Genomic DNA, 13685 nt, shown 5'->3' with positions numbered 1-13685 from the left:
CCACAGACAAGAACTTTAGTAATCCTTATTTTATTTTAAAACGTAAAAATTTGATGGTGAACTACGCAGGGGAATACTTGTATCCCTTATTTTCACTTAAGTTCTTCACTTGATTTCGATAGAAGAAATTAAAGGTCTCATCTTTACGTTCACTATAAAACTATGTACACTTTTTTAAACTCAAATAAAGCAACCTATGGTTTATAGCGAGATTTTTTAAACCATTCCATCACCTTGCAACGCAATTCCTTTCCTTTTTACTTAAGTAGCCAAAAGTAGCAACCTTTTAAAGCAAACTTGTGTCTCGAAAACCTCGACCTGGAGGTAACACTTCTGAGTACAGTGATATGGCTACTTAGCTATGTTTTTCAAACTCTCATTCACAATAAGAGAAAAAATAATAAAATAACCCGGCTGAATATTTAGGCTTGCAGCTTAGAAAATTACTTAAGTGCTTGTAAATATGAGGATTTTTGTCTCTCACTGGATGTTCCTTTGGCCTTAGCTAGTGGAAAAATGTTGAGTTGTCTTACTATTAAATGTAACCTTGGTTACATCCAGCCCATCTACACTGACAACTAACAAGGGATTCTGAGGCATCCGAAATTTGATTTATAGGGCTTAAGAGGCTTTCTCTTTTATTTCCACTCAGTCAATTTCGCCTGAAACTCTTTCAACAGAAATATTATACTTAGGAAAGAACTAAATTAGATCTGATTTGATTCGAAATAGTTTTTTGACTGCATTGGGGGCCATAATTATTTAGGGACTTTTGCAAGATCTTGAAAATTGAATTATAGGCATATTTGTAACATTGTTAAATATTTGATTTGCATAGTTCAGCTACGAAATTCATATCAGATTGCTTAAAAACCTTTCTAGTTTGCAAAGAAAGTTTGAATTACCCTCTCAATATAATTATTTGAAATGGCAAACTTAAGCATATTCTGGCCCCTATAAATCAGGCAAAATTATTTTTGACACAAAACTGACCGAGTGGAAATAAGGGAGACAACCTCTTAAGTATTTTTTTTCCTTTGGAAGAAATGGAGATGATCCTTTAGTCAAGGTGTTAGCAGAAATCCTTACAGCCTTATTATTAAGATTCTGGACTCAATGAACATACGGCCTAATTATAACAGAGGCATGGTATAGTGGATCTTTACTGAACTGAATGAACACAACTTTATAGGGAATCACTATCTTAAAAAGCTAAGGCTATGATTAATCCTTTGACTCCTATGAGTGACTAGCATCTAACTTCTCCTTATAATGTCACCCCTGAATTACACATTCAGGTCACAAAAATGAAGGAAATGTCATCACCAACTAAACACACTCTAGATTGTTAAAACTAATTTTTGTTGTTAACACTTTGGAAATGTATTAAGACAGGTATTGAGAATATCCCCTCCTGATATTAGGGTTTAAAGGGTTAACAGTACACTTTCTGAATGAATGCAGTCATTGTTTTATTGTAGCCTTAACATGTTGTGTTCATTCAACTTTGGTATGACTTGTATCAACCCTCTACACTCTAGCATTAGTATGCACATTCTCCATACTGTTCTCTACACATTTCCTAAGGTGCTGACAAGGAGAGTTTGTTTATTTATCAAGAGCTTCTCCAGTTAATGATCATTTCCTCAAACCTTCATGGCCTTGTGTGTGATTGAAGGTTGATATTGTATGGAGAAATTAGATCCAAGTCCCTTTAAAGGTTTAAGTAGGAGATTTTAAGTTATTGGGACAGTGGAACCTCGATTTAATGAACCTCTATACAACGAAGTTGTTGGTATAATGAACTGATACTTCAGTTCCAGCCTGGCTAAAGTTACAGTAATAGGAATGCTGTAGAACCTCTATAATTATAACGAACCCTCCATATAAGTAAGCAATTTCCCCAGTCCCTTGACACTTCATTAAATCGAGCTTCCACTGTACATGTTATCTATTTCTATTTACTACTTGAAAGGAAAAGTTGAAGAAAAAAGTTGTGTTCCTTTACACATAACCAGTATTGTAAACAAGAAAAAACCCTAATATTGTAATAGAATATCATTTGCACTTGTATACTTATGGTTAGGTGAGGTACACATGAAATGAATTTAGTAGTAATTTGGGATCTGCCTTTGTCTTGGTATGATCAAGTTTACTGGTATTACTGATCATGAGGGATGTAACACAATTTATTTTTAGTGTTTGGGATCTTCCCTCTTTCTCTTTCCCTTTCGATCCTTGTGAGATCTTTTTTCCTTTCTCTTTTTTTTAACCTGCCTGGCTCCATCTTTTGTTTCCATGTAAAATAGAGGGAAAAGTGAGAGATTAGTTGAATGTTGTAATGTGCTCACTAGAATAAAGGCAAAAATGAGGGTTGTTCATGTTTACATACCATCAACTGATGATAAAAATAACAAGCTAAGGGGCTTGTTGGAGATATTTTGGGATGTACCCCCCAATCAAATTCACAACCATTATAATTTTTTTTGTTCATTTACTGGAAGAAACAGGTGCCTCACTGTGCTTCACCATGGCACAAACACTGCACAAGCAAGTTTGATAAAGAAGAGTTTTGAATATAAATATGAAGTTGGTGGTGTTAACATTGGTCATGCTTATTCTATTTACTATTTTGTTTACCTTTCATTGTCTCTGAGAGTTCCTCTTCGTCTGAGGGGTAGTTTCCCTTGAATGACACCTGCAATGAAACAAAGGCAGAGGGTGATATGCCACTCATCCCATGAGTGGCATACCACCCTTGTGTAGGTGCTGCTGGGAAGTATTATCCAGAGAATTTAAATTATTCACTGGCCCATTTCTGAAAACTGTCATACAATTTGGACCCCTTAGGGTTGAGAAGGGGGGGAGGGGTGGGGTTGGAGGTGAGTTTCTATAAAAATAATGGATTTAAGGGGGAACCATCTCCCTGAATGAAATGTTGGAAGGAGGGAGGTCACACTAAATATGTTAGTAATTGTATAGTTTTGTATTTAAATGAAAACTACATTTTAAAAATAAACAAAAAGTTCATACATGACCGTTTCCATTCCAACAATTTCCAAAGTATCTCAGTAATTGTAGAGGTTACATGATTTTACACTATTTCGACAAATCTAAATGTTCAAAAATAAACAAGAAGTATATATATGAGTGTTTCCATCCAAAAAATTTTCAAAGTAATTCTTATTAATTGTAGAATTTACATGATTTCATACTATTTAGATGCATCTACATGTTCAGAAACAAACAAAAAGTGTATAAACATGATTCTGCTTATGTAATTATATCTCCTCTGCATTTGCATGACTTTTCATCCCAACACTTTTTAAAGTATCTTAGCAATTATAGATTTTACATGGATTTTATACCATTTAGATAACACTACATGTACTACATGCATTTGTCTTAATAATTCTTCTGCATTTATAATTATGACTGTTTCCATCACAACAGATTTCAAAACCAGGGTACTCTTATTAAGAGACATTTTATCGCGTTAGTCGTCTGCAATATCTCTTCGCTCATCTTTAGCATTGTCAAGCTCTTCCTTGTCACCATGCATCTGCGAGAGTCGCTTTTGTACTTCTCATCCATGCCATACTCTTCAGGATACATGAAGCAGTACGCTTAATCTCTGACTTCTAGCTTGAGTTTCATGGTAGTTCTACTCTCGTGGCATTACTAAAGTGGTGGCTTTGCAAGAGCTGTGCGAGGTATGTCGTATCTTGACTTGATCTCTGACTTCTTGATTGAGGTTTTTGGTAGTTCCGCTTTCTTGGCATAAGTGAAATGGTATCTTCACAAGAGCTGTGTCAGGTATGCTGCATCTTTGCCAAACAGCTAGCAAAACACTCTCAACGTCTACACTTTTTTAGGGACATGGTCTCTTTGCAGACATCTTGAATATGCCTCCCTAACTTTCGCTTCTCTCTCTAAGTGCCTTCATCTTGTGTTGCATTTAACATCTTGAGCTCGACACACTGCATCTGCTCTCCTAGAAGTCAGCAAATTGTTCTCCTTGCTTCAGGGTAAGCCAGTGTTACTAGAAAAGCAAGGGATCGTGAAGGCAACATGTGTGGTTGATAACCTCCAGCATATCAAGGTGATGCAGCTCGATAAGAAGAAAAGAGGAGAGCAGGCAAAGGATAACAAAAAAGAAACCACCACAAAAACACAAGAAAGACTCTTCCTGATTATTCTGGTAAAGATTGGTTTGAAGAATGTAAACAACTTTTTTCGCAAGAGAGGATAAAGTGCCTCAAGCACCATGGACTTTGACTAACATATCAACAGCATTAAGAACTACACAGTGGATGTTTTGCAAGGTATTGACTTTTCCAACCGAATCCTGAAGGCTGTGGTTCAGTAATGCTGCAAACACAACTGAAAGAAAGAGATCTAACTTGTAGGCAATCCTTGCAAGACAGTGAAAACCCCAACTTAGCTAAAGTTAAGTAGAGCAAAGTGAAAGCCATGCAAGTGGTAACAATGAGAACGACAATGATTCCATCAACTCTGGAGAGGAAGATAACTCTACAAATGATGTCCTTCTTGCTTTTATCAATAACTAGAGAACAAGTTGAAAGGCCAGCAGCAACACACCCAGGAAGTTTCAAAAGGAAGACCATAAGAAATTGAGCCATAAATCATTTCATTCTTAACACTTTTAATCATGGAAAACAGGGAAGAAATGTCATAATTAACAAACCTAGATGGCTTTTCGATTGAACATCTGTAGAATGAGCTATGACCATCATTATAATAACAAGAAATGAAAATAGTATAGTGCACTATAAAGTACATGACCGGGGGGGAGTCATCAGAAAAAAGTATATATATATAAATTTATTTTTAAGGAATGATCATGGCAAAGAATGACACTTATCATGAAGTATCCTGTTAAGGGTTATCATTAGCCACAAATTAAAAACATCAGGTTAGAGTTAAGGTTAGGGGACACTTCATAACAGTGATTTTGGGGTGAGGAGAAGAGTAAGGGAATACCTCACAATGCACAGTGCTGACTGTCTGGCTGAATTATAAAATAAAAGAATAATTTAAAAATAGATAGGAAGAGCCTGGTCAAAGTAGCTTCAGCTGGATGGGGGGGGGGGGAAGGGTTATGGAGGGAGAATAATTAAAGGATACTAGGTCGCATTGGACACTGCTAAGGAATAGCTGGTCAACAGTGGCCCTGGAGGGATCACGAAGGGGTATGATCTAAGGATACCAGGTCGCAACCGGACACGGCTCACGGAGAGCTGGTCAACGCCGGCTCTGGGGAGATTACCAAGGGGTATGATCTAAGGATACCAGGTTGTAACCGGACACGGCTCACGGAGAGCTGGTCAACGGCGGCCCTGGGGGGATTACCAAGGGGTATGATCTAAGGATACCAGGTCGCAACCGGACACGGCTCACGGAGAGCTGGTCAACGGCGGCCCTGGGGGGATTACCAAGGGATATGATCTAAGGATACCAGGTCGTAACCGGACACGGCTCACGGAGAGCTGGTCAACGGCAGCCCTGGGGGGGTTACCAAGGGGTATGGTCTAAGGATACCAAGTCGCAACCGGACACGGCTCACGGAGAGCTGGTCAACGGCGGTCCTGGGGGGATTAGGAAGGGTTATGATCTAAGGATACCAGGTCGCAACCGGACACGGCTCACGGAGAGCTGGTCAACGGCGGCCCTGGGGGGATTACCAAGGGGTATGATCTAAGGAGACCAGGTCGCAACCGGACACGGCTCACGGAGAGCTGGTCAACGGCGGCCCTGGGGGGATTACCAAGGGGTATGATCTAAGGAGACCAGGTCGCAACCGGACACGGCTCACGGAGAGCTGGTCAACGGCGGCCCTGGGGGGATTACCAAGGGGTATGATCTAAGGACACCAGGTCGCAACCGGACACGGCTCACGGAGAGCTGGTCAACGGCGGCCCTAGGGGGATTACGAAGGGGTATGATCTAAGGATACCAGGTCGTAACCGGACACGGCTCACGGAGAGCTGGTCAACGGCGGCCCTGGGGGGATTACGAAGGGTTATGATCTAAGGACACCAGGTCGCAACCGGACACGGCTCACGGAGAGCTGGTCAACGGCGGCCCTGGGGGGACTACCAAGGGGTATGATCTAAGGATACCAGGTCGCAACCGGACACGGCTCACGGAGAGCTGGTCAACGGCGGCCCTGGGGGGATTACCAAGGGGTATGATCTAAGGACACCAGGTCGCAACCGGACACGGCTCACGGAGAGCTGGTCAACGGCGGCCCTGGGGGGATTACCAAGGGGTATGATCTAAGGAGACCAGGTCGCAACCGGACACGGCTCACGGAGAGCTGGTCAACGGCGGCCCTGGGGGGGATTACCAAGGGGTATGATCTAAGGATACCAGGTCGTAACCGGACACGGCTCACGGAGAGCTGGTCAACGGCGGCCCTGGGGGGATTACCAAGGGGTATGATCTAAGGATACCAGGTCGTAACCGGACACGGCTCACGGAGAGCTGGTCAACGGCAGCCCTGGGGGGATTATGAAGGGGAATAATCTAGAAATGTCATGTCATAGGAGTCCTGGCTTACAAGTCACCTGGGGCATTTATGAAGGGAAATAATCTAAGGATACCAGATCGATGTTAATATGCTAATATAAGTGCAGTTCCAAATAAAAACAGAGTTCGATCATCATTTAATACAAACTTGACATTCTATCTGAAATTGAGAATGAAACCCCTATTTTCTAGTAAATGACTTTTGCACCTACCAGTGACAGCTCCGAGGTAGTCATCTCCTCAGTATTCTGAAAATTTGATAAAGAATTTAAAATTAGACCATTATGTTAAAAGGTCACACTTAAAATAACTTATTATGCTACCCTAGCCCATGCTGTTCTTTGGTATTTAATGATTTTAGAGAATTAAGAGTTAATTCATTTTCAGAACTAAATGTGGATTGAATGGGAATGCGTTATTTCAAGACAATGAAAAAACTAAAGTGGGTTCTGATTGAAACATACCCTCTCTAAAAGGTCCAGGACTTCGTCCCCTTGTAGACAATCGGAGTGCCTCACCACTTCCCTTCTTCTCTGTAGCGTGAAGTGGAGTGGTACTTCAACGAGCGAACCAATCCAGTCATAGACTTCCTATTTATTGTTTTCATATCATCAAAAAAGAAAACATACATCACTTACTATCACCAACATCATCATGTATCATGTAGTATATATTACATTATATCCTTACCTGGAAAAAGGCATTCTTTTCAAAGGCCCTGGAAAACTTTTTTCCATTGCCAATACGGATGAAAATGGTTGTTCCACCACCATTAGTTGGTGGTGCTGTCATCCTCGCCCTGCGTAGAGCCCTTATTTTCTATAAAGACAAACATTATTATGACGGATATTATTATGACAGATAAGGCATATCACAGTGTACACAATCATAAAATAAACATACATGGGTAGGTATATTTAAATGGAAAATCACTGTATACACTTGACACAACTTTAGATTATGAATTAGTTGAGTTAAATAATCAGAGTACACTTCATTCTTAATTTGTTCAAACCTCTTGTGGACCTAAACTTAAGATTAGAGAGAATGCTGGACACGGTGCACACAATTATTATAAAACAAACATGCCTGCATAGGTATACTGAAATGGAAAATCACTGTATACTCTTTACATACCATGACATTAGATTATTAATTAGTGTAGATGACTTATGGGAGTACATTTCATTCTTAATTTTTCCAAACCTTACATGTATCAGAACTTAAGATCAGAGAGAAAGCAGATGATAACTTACAGAGGTTTTATTCTGACTGTTTACAGTTATTGTATTGTTGGAGCAGGTTCCTTGAGAGCTGCTAGCAGTGTTAGTGTTACTGCTAGGGCTGGACTGTATTGCCTGTTTTAAAAATTGAAGTGTTCTAATGGGTATGTTAGGGAGTAAAATTAAAATAGCACTATTTGGTAAGTGTTTCCTTTGTGATGACTGATGTGAGTACATTTCATTCTTCATTTTTCCAAACCTTACATGTACTTAAACTTAAGAGTAAAGAGAAAGCAGATGATAACTTACAGAGGTTTTATCTTGATTTTTGACAATATTGTTAGAGCTGGTTCCCTGGGAGCTGCTGGCAGTGTAGGTGTTACTGCTGGGGCTGGACTGTATTGCCTGTTTTAAAAGTTAAAGTATTTTAGTGGGTATGTTAGGGAGTAAAATTAAAATAGCACAATTTGGTAAGTGTTTCCTTTGAGATCACTGATGTGAGTACATTTCATTCTTCCTTTTTCCAACGCTTACATATACTTAAACTTAAGAGTAGAGAGAAAGCAGATGATAACTTACAGAGGTTTTATCTTGATTGTTGACAATATTGTTAGAGCTGGTTCCTTGGGAGCTACTGGCAGTGTTGGTGTTACTGCTGGGGCTGGACTGTAATGCCTGTTTAAAAAAAGAAATTGTTCTGAGGGGTATAATAGGTGTTACAATTAAATCCTTTGAGATAACTAATGGGAGTACATTTCTGATTGTTTACAGTATTGTTGGAGCTGGTTCCCTGGGAGCTGCTAGCAGTGTTGGTGTTATTACTGGGGCTGGACTGTAATGCCTGTTTTTACATTTAAATTTTTGTAATGGATATAACAGGGAGTAAAATTAAAATAATGTGATTTTGTAAGTGTATTCTTTTGAATTGAATTCAAAACTGGGGGGGTCTTGTGTACCTGGTACTGTAGCTCTTGACTTTTTCTTTGTTTCCGCCAGTCATCCAACTTTTTCCTGTTGAGAGAAGAACCTGTACATGTCAGTACCTTTCATTCTCATGTTTTAGATTTTATAATCTTTTTAATTTTGAATACATAAATAGCTGAAAGTTTGCATTCCATACCATTCATCCCTCATTGCAGAACATAGAGCCTGTGCTCTGCCAATGGAATCTTGAAGGCCCACACGATCCAAGTTTGCTTCTGGTAAGGTACAAGGTACAAAACATGTTAGTGTTAAAAAGATTAATAGATCGAAGCTATTCTTGTTGTAGGGATGATTATTAAAGACCTTGCAGAGATTCCTTCAGAGGAAATTTTTTTTTGTGTTTGTTGAACATGGAAGTTAGAAAAAAATATGTTTTTGAGACATGTACATGTCCCTTTTTTGTTTGTTGGGTTTTTTTGCAGGGGGGGTATCATAAACAATCTATGGATAATCAGAGTACTGGTGAAGCAAAGAGAAGAGCTTGCAAATTATTCTACCCCAGTCACGACCTTAATGACAAATGATACACTTTTAAAAATGAAAGGTGTCATTCACATTACCACAAAATAGATTTCGAATTTCAAAATTATCACGCTTACCCTCAAAGATTTCCACGCACTGTGGCATGTTTCTGCTATGGCAAGGGGCCAGAACAAATACCACAATGCCAGGGCTTTGTGAAATACCATATTTTACTCTGACTGCAATGAAAAGTACAATCACTCTTGTGCTTATAATAACATCCACAAAATCACCCTAATATTCATGTTAATATCAAAAAGAACAACAGTCATGATAACTATGATAATTATAATTATTACTTTAATGCTAGAAAAAAAAAAAGCTGATTAAAATTAATACTTAGGTGTATTTGCTTTTGCATTCTTAACCAAAGATTAGGTTTAGCTACCTTTCTGGGCTTCATGGCTGCTGTCCTTTGCAATCCAGAAGTAAATATCTGGGCTGTTTGCCACAGTGTGGAGCATGCTTGAAAAAGTAAATACAGAGAAGGTTAATAAATATCAATTACACTTGAGTTAAACAAAATGTGGAGACAGAGTAGGCAGAGAAAAATCAATAAAAAAATAAAAGCAAATGCTGAGTGAACTAACCTAACCAGTCTTCTCTTGCTAACAAGAGGACAGCTGAAGGGCAAAAGCACAGCCACCATTATGCGACCATCCTCTGATCCTTGCCATGTGAACTAAGATAAAAAGAAACAGTACAGTAAGATATGTTCATGAACATGACTGTACTATTTGAATTGTTCACAGCTATTTTCCCACAGTTGGTGGTCAAAAGAAAAAACAGGTTCTATTTGACAGACTTGTTTGTAGCTCCTGGTTTTTTTTTAAACCTGCAAATTAGTTTCTTTTTCCCTGCCGATCAAAGGGTAGGATATGAGTGATGATCTCATCCTATGTGGGCTTTTTCTACATACTGCTAAACAAGCAAATTACCTCTTCAAAAGAGTGGATAAGAAATGAAATGGCTGTGCTTTGCCCTCTTTCCTCTAAAAGATTAATGCATTGCAGCACCTCATTGGTCCTGCTATGAACAGCTTCACCTATAAGAAATGGGGAATTATGAGGAGAGTTTCCATGATGTTCACTTAATAAAGGATATTTTATATACCAGGATAAAAAATTGTAAAAAAAAATTATTAAAATGTTTAAATCAAATGTTTTCGGCTGTTTGCCATCTGATGATGCCATCTGATGATGGCATACAGCTGAAAACGTTTGGTTTAAACATTTTAATAATTTTTCCATAATCTTTTAGCCTTGTATATATAATATCCATGAGGAGAGTGATTGTAGTAAATGTGTATGAATGTATTCGGTTGGATTAGACATTGTGTATACCTGTGCTTTTGGTGCTCAGTTTGTTGTTTAATGCACTATCTGAGGTAAACTCATTGCAAATATACCTGTTATCACTCCCGATATCGAATAATCATCAGTGACATAGCCATCTATAGAGACAAAATAATATAATTAATACAGGTATACTTGTTCATTGATAAAGAATAATGTAGATGACAGTTTATATACTTATTAAACTAAATGATTGGGGCATTATGCTTGCAAGGATGTGATCTCCCAAAGTACAGACACACAGATGCATTGGCTTTGTTAAAAATGGTTCTTGTAATCTTTCTCTGAGCAGATGCATGGGAAAAAAGGAAGTTAGCATGGTACAGGCATTAATGGAAATTGATTTCCATTTATTTCAGTAAGACATCGAGGTGAGCTTACAGAGTCTAGCCTCTTCTGAGTAAACTATCACTTCTGCAAAAAAAAATAAATAAATAAATAAATAAAAGATAGGAAGTACTTTGATGTAAAAGATGATAATCCCACAAATCATTACTTCCTTTACCTCAGTGTAGGATAATACAGACTAGTCACCAATTTTCGTATGTAGTTATCCCTATGTAAGTCCATTATTTATGAGTCCATTGAAGCACTTAATACCATATTTGTCCATATCCTTTCTTGAGTGATGTGTGACTCAGATTGGTAGGGTTTTTTCCAATAAATTTGTATATGTCTAACTGGAACTGGAACTGGAACGAATACCTGTAGCTGTGGGTTACTACATAACATAATGCTTCAGAAGTCTATAGTTTTAACATACTTGAACATCCTTTTACTCACCATTAGTGTCATCTTCTGAGTCAGATGATACAATGGATGGTCCCATATTGTGGCCTAACAGAGGAAAAGGTGCAGACATCAAGATCAGGTCTATGGCAGAATTGTGAAAGGTCTTTAAATTAACTAAAGGTTACTTTTCACTTTCAGAGGTGTTGTTCAGGAAAATACTTGTATTCAGAGTAGTTTCACATAAATCCTTGCAAGCTGTACATCAGAAGAAAGCTTAATAACAGCTTCTTCTGAAAGTGTTACGAGCCTGCAAGGGGCGAAGTGATTAAGTGTTCTCCTATTGAATTTATTGGGTATCTTCATTAAGATCAATTGAAACTGTAATTGCACCAACTCACCGCCTTGGTTTGAATCGGACTCATCTGACAAGTCTGAGATCTCATCTGTTGAGTAACATTAGACTTAAATTGTAATCATCCTATACACACCCATATACACATTTAGAACACCAATGCAGAAAGCGAATAAAAAAAATAAGACAAACGTGCAGTTATACCTGATGTCAGTCCTCTTGCACTGGCAGTTGCCATTGCTGTGAGATATCGTCGCGTAGAAGCTATGATGTCAAAAGCAATTTAGATTACATTTAAAATTCAGAATTAAATTAGAACTTGTCATACTTCTTCGATTTTCATCTAGGCACTTTCAATTGGCAGGATGAGATGTACCCACTGAAAATAACATAACTAGTCAGTAAATTGAATTACAAAGGGAAAGACAAACTCCAAGCTGTTGGTAGTATAAGCAGATACCTTTCAACTCAGACTTGTAATTATTGATATTTTCAAATTTTTGTGAAGGATCTGAAAAGCTTAATTAATTTCAAATATTGACAAAACTTTTTTCCAGTTACCTCCATCAACTGGCAAAGGCATCAGATCCAGTGGAGTGGATGTGGAGGGTTGTGCAAGTGGCAGTGTAGATACAAGGCTGCTTGAAGATGGGGACAGTAAAGTGGCCTGTGATGATGTAGATGTTAAGGCAGCAGTGGATAGAGATGTGGATGGTAAAGTGACTGTGGATGATGGAGATGTTGAAGTAGCTATAGATGTTGGTGGTAAAGTGACTGCAGATGGTGGAGATGTTGAAGTAGCTGTAGATGTTGGTGGTAAATTGACTGTTGATGAAGAAGATGTAGAAGTGGCTGTAGATGTTGGTGGTACAAGGGTTGGAGATGCTGAAGGTGTTGAAGAGGCTCCAGATGTGGGTGGTAAACTGACTGTGGACAATGAAGATGTGGAAGTGGATGCTGATGATGAAGTGGAAGATGACAGAGCTGTGGTGAGAGAACAGGTTATGCATGCACATGTGGTGATCAAATGTCTATAATCTATAATTTTTTTATAAATTTGACTGGAAATGGGCTTTTAGAAGACTGTTGCAAGTGTTTGTGGATACAATTATGACATAAAGGCCATCAACCTTTGAATTGTTTCATGTTAAGGTATGCATTTTGATGAAGCCAGCCTCTGCTACTCTATTAATATTTGGAAAATTGCAGTAGTCATGCACATCACTATTCCTAGGGTGATGAGGTAACAAATGACCAATTTCTTCTGAAAGTTCTGTGTAGTACCGGAGGTTTGTTATTTTCCTATTAATTTGTGCTAGAAGTTGCAAGGCTGCAGGGAAAGACACCTTACTTAGATATTAAGTAAATAAAGTATCGAGCATAAATATAAGTTCATAGAAAGCTAAATTGAATTAAAATTATGACAGAAAGATTGCCCAAGACATAATTATGCTCCATTTGACGATAACAACTTAAACACATTGTGCAGATGTAAGGTTTGGTTGACATAAGTAACATTTCAAATATACACAGACCTTGACTTGGTAAAAATATAAAGATCTTTTTCTTTCTACTTCCACCAAAGTGGTTCATGAGCTGCACGCCACTTTGAAGGCCAGTTGCCACTGTCCTCATTGCATGCCCTCTCGCATACGATGTTATTATTTCCAAGCTAGTGTAATAAAGTAATGACAGCAAGGTGATTGTAGTTACCCACACTAATTTTTCTGTTGAATTGAATTTAACTCTGGGTTTATTTCTGCAAGGTACATACATTAATTTCGCATGCACTGTGACATTTGTTTTAGTGGTATTTGCTTTAGATTGTAGCAATGAGAGAAAGATTGCACAGTATGTCACATGAAAAAGAGTATTGTAAGTTTAAATAATTCAATGTGCACTGGTACAAGGAAGATTATCATCTAAGATGTTCTTAATAAAATTGGCCAACATTTCATTTCATTT

General features: G+C 38.3%; 1 protein-coding gene and 1 long non-coding RNA gene across 6 annotated transcripts; one reads left to right on the top strand and one right to left on the bottom strand.

Moving 5' to 3' along the window:
• Window positions 1-1285: 1285 nt before the first annotated feature.
• LOC148739912 (uncharacterized) lies at window positions 1286-12413 on the bottom strand. Of its 3 annotated transcripts, XM_088747877.1 has the most exons (20): window positions 12282-12413; window positions 11925-11984; window positions 11767-11811; window positions 11420-11473; window positions 11018-11050; window positions 10690-10734; window positions 10220-10326; window positions 9872-9963; window positions 9670-9746; window positions 9359-9460; window positions 8896-8974; window positions 8732-8786; window positions 8355-8450; window positions 8085-8180; window positions 7809-7910; window positions 7243-7371; window positions 7017-7142; window positions 6765-6800; window positions 2641-2698; window positions 1286-2287 (listed from the first exon to the last, which is right to left on the bottom strand). In XM_088747877.1, the coding sequence occupies exons 1-20, from the start codon at window positions 12301-12303 to the stop codon at window positions 2196-2198; spliced, it is 1506 nt and encodes a 501-aa protein (XP_088604003.1). In that variant the 5' UTR covers window positions 12304-12413; the 3' UTR covers window positions 1286-2195. The 3 variants fall into 3 exon arrangements, with proteins under 3 accessions (XP_088604003.1, XP_088604004.1, XP_088604005.1); XM_088747878.1 differs by lacking the exon at window positions 7809-7910; XM_088747879.1 differs by lacking the exons at window positions 7243-7371; window positions 7809-7910.
• LOC148739911 (uncharacterized) lies at window positions 8841-12415 on the top strand. 3 transcript variants are annotated; one of them, XR_015996360.1, is made up of 4 exons: window positions 8841-8977; window positions 10929-11007; window positions 11426-11529; window positions 12278-12415. It is a non-coding gene; the product is annotated as an uncharacterized LOC148739911 (long non-coding RNA). The 3 variants fall into 3 exon arrangements; XR_015996361.1 differs by having other exon boundaries at window positions 11444-12282; XR_015996362.1 differs by lacking the exon at window positions 10929-11007 and having other exon boundaries at window positions 8876-8982.
• The last annotated feature ends 1270 nt before the right edge of the window (window positions 12416-13685 follow it).

This window comes from Stylophora pistillata, chromosome 2 (genome assembly GCF_964205215.1).
Source record: "Stylophora pistillata chromosome 2, jaStyPist1.2, whole genome shotgun sequence".
Taxonomy (NCBI): Eukaryota; Metazoa; Cnidaria; class Anthozoa; order Scleractinia; family Pocilloporidae; genus Stylophora; species Stylophora pistillata.
Note: the sequence above shows the minus strand (reverse complement) of the source record. Positions and strands in the feature narration are given on the sequence as shown.

Excerpts from the sequence above, each read along its gene's own strand:
- LOC148739912 (XM_088747877.1), bottom strand. The coding sequence starts at position 12,303 with ATGCCTTTGCCAGTTGATGGAG. Across the intron at positions 11,474-11,766 it reads GTCCGATTCAAACCAAGGCG|GCCACAATATGGGACCATCC; the intron begins GTGAGTTGGTGC and ends TTCCTCTGTTAG. Across the intron at positions 8,181-8,354 it reads ACAATCAAGATAAAACCTCT|GCAATACAGTCCAGCCCCAG; the intron begins GTAAGTTATCAT and ends CTTTTAAAACAG.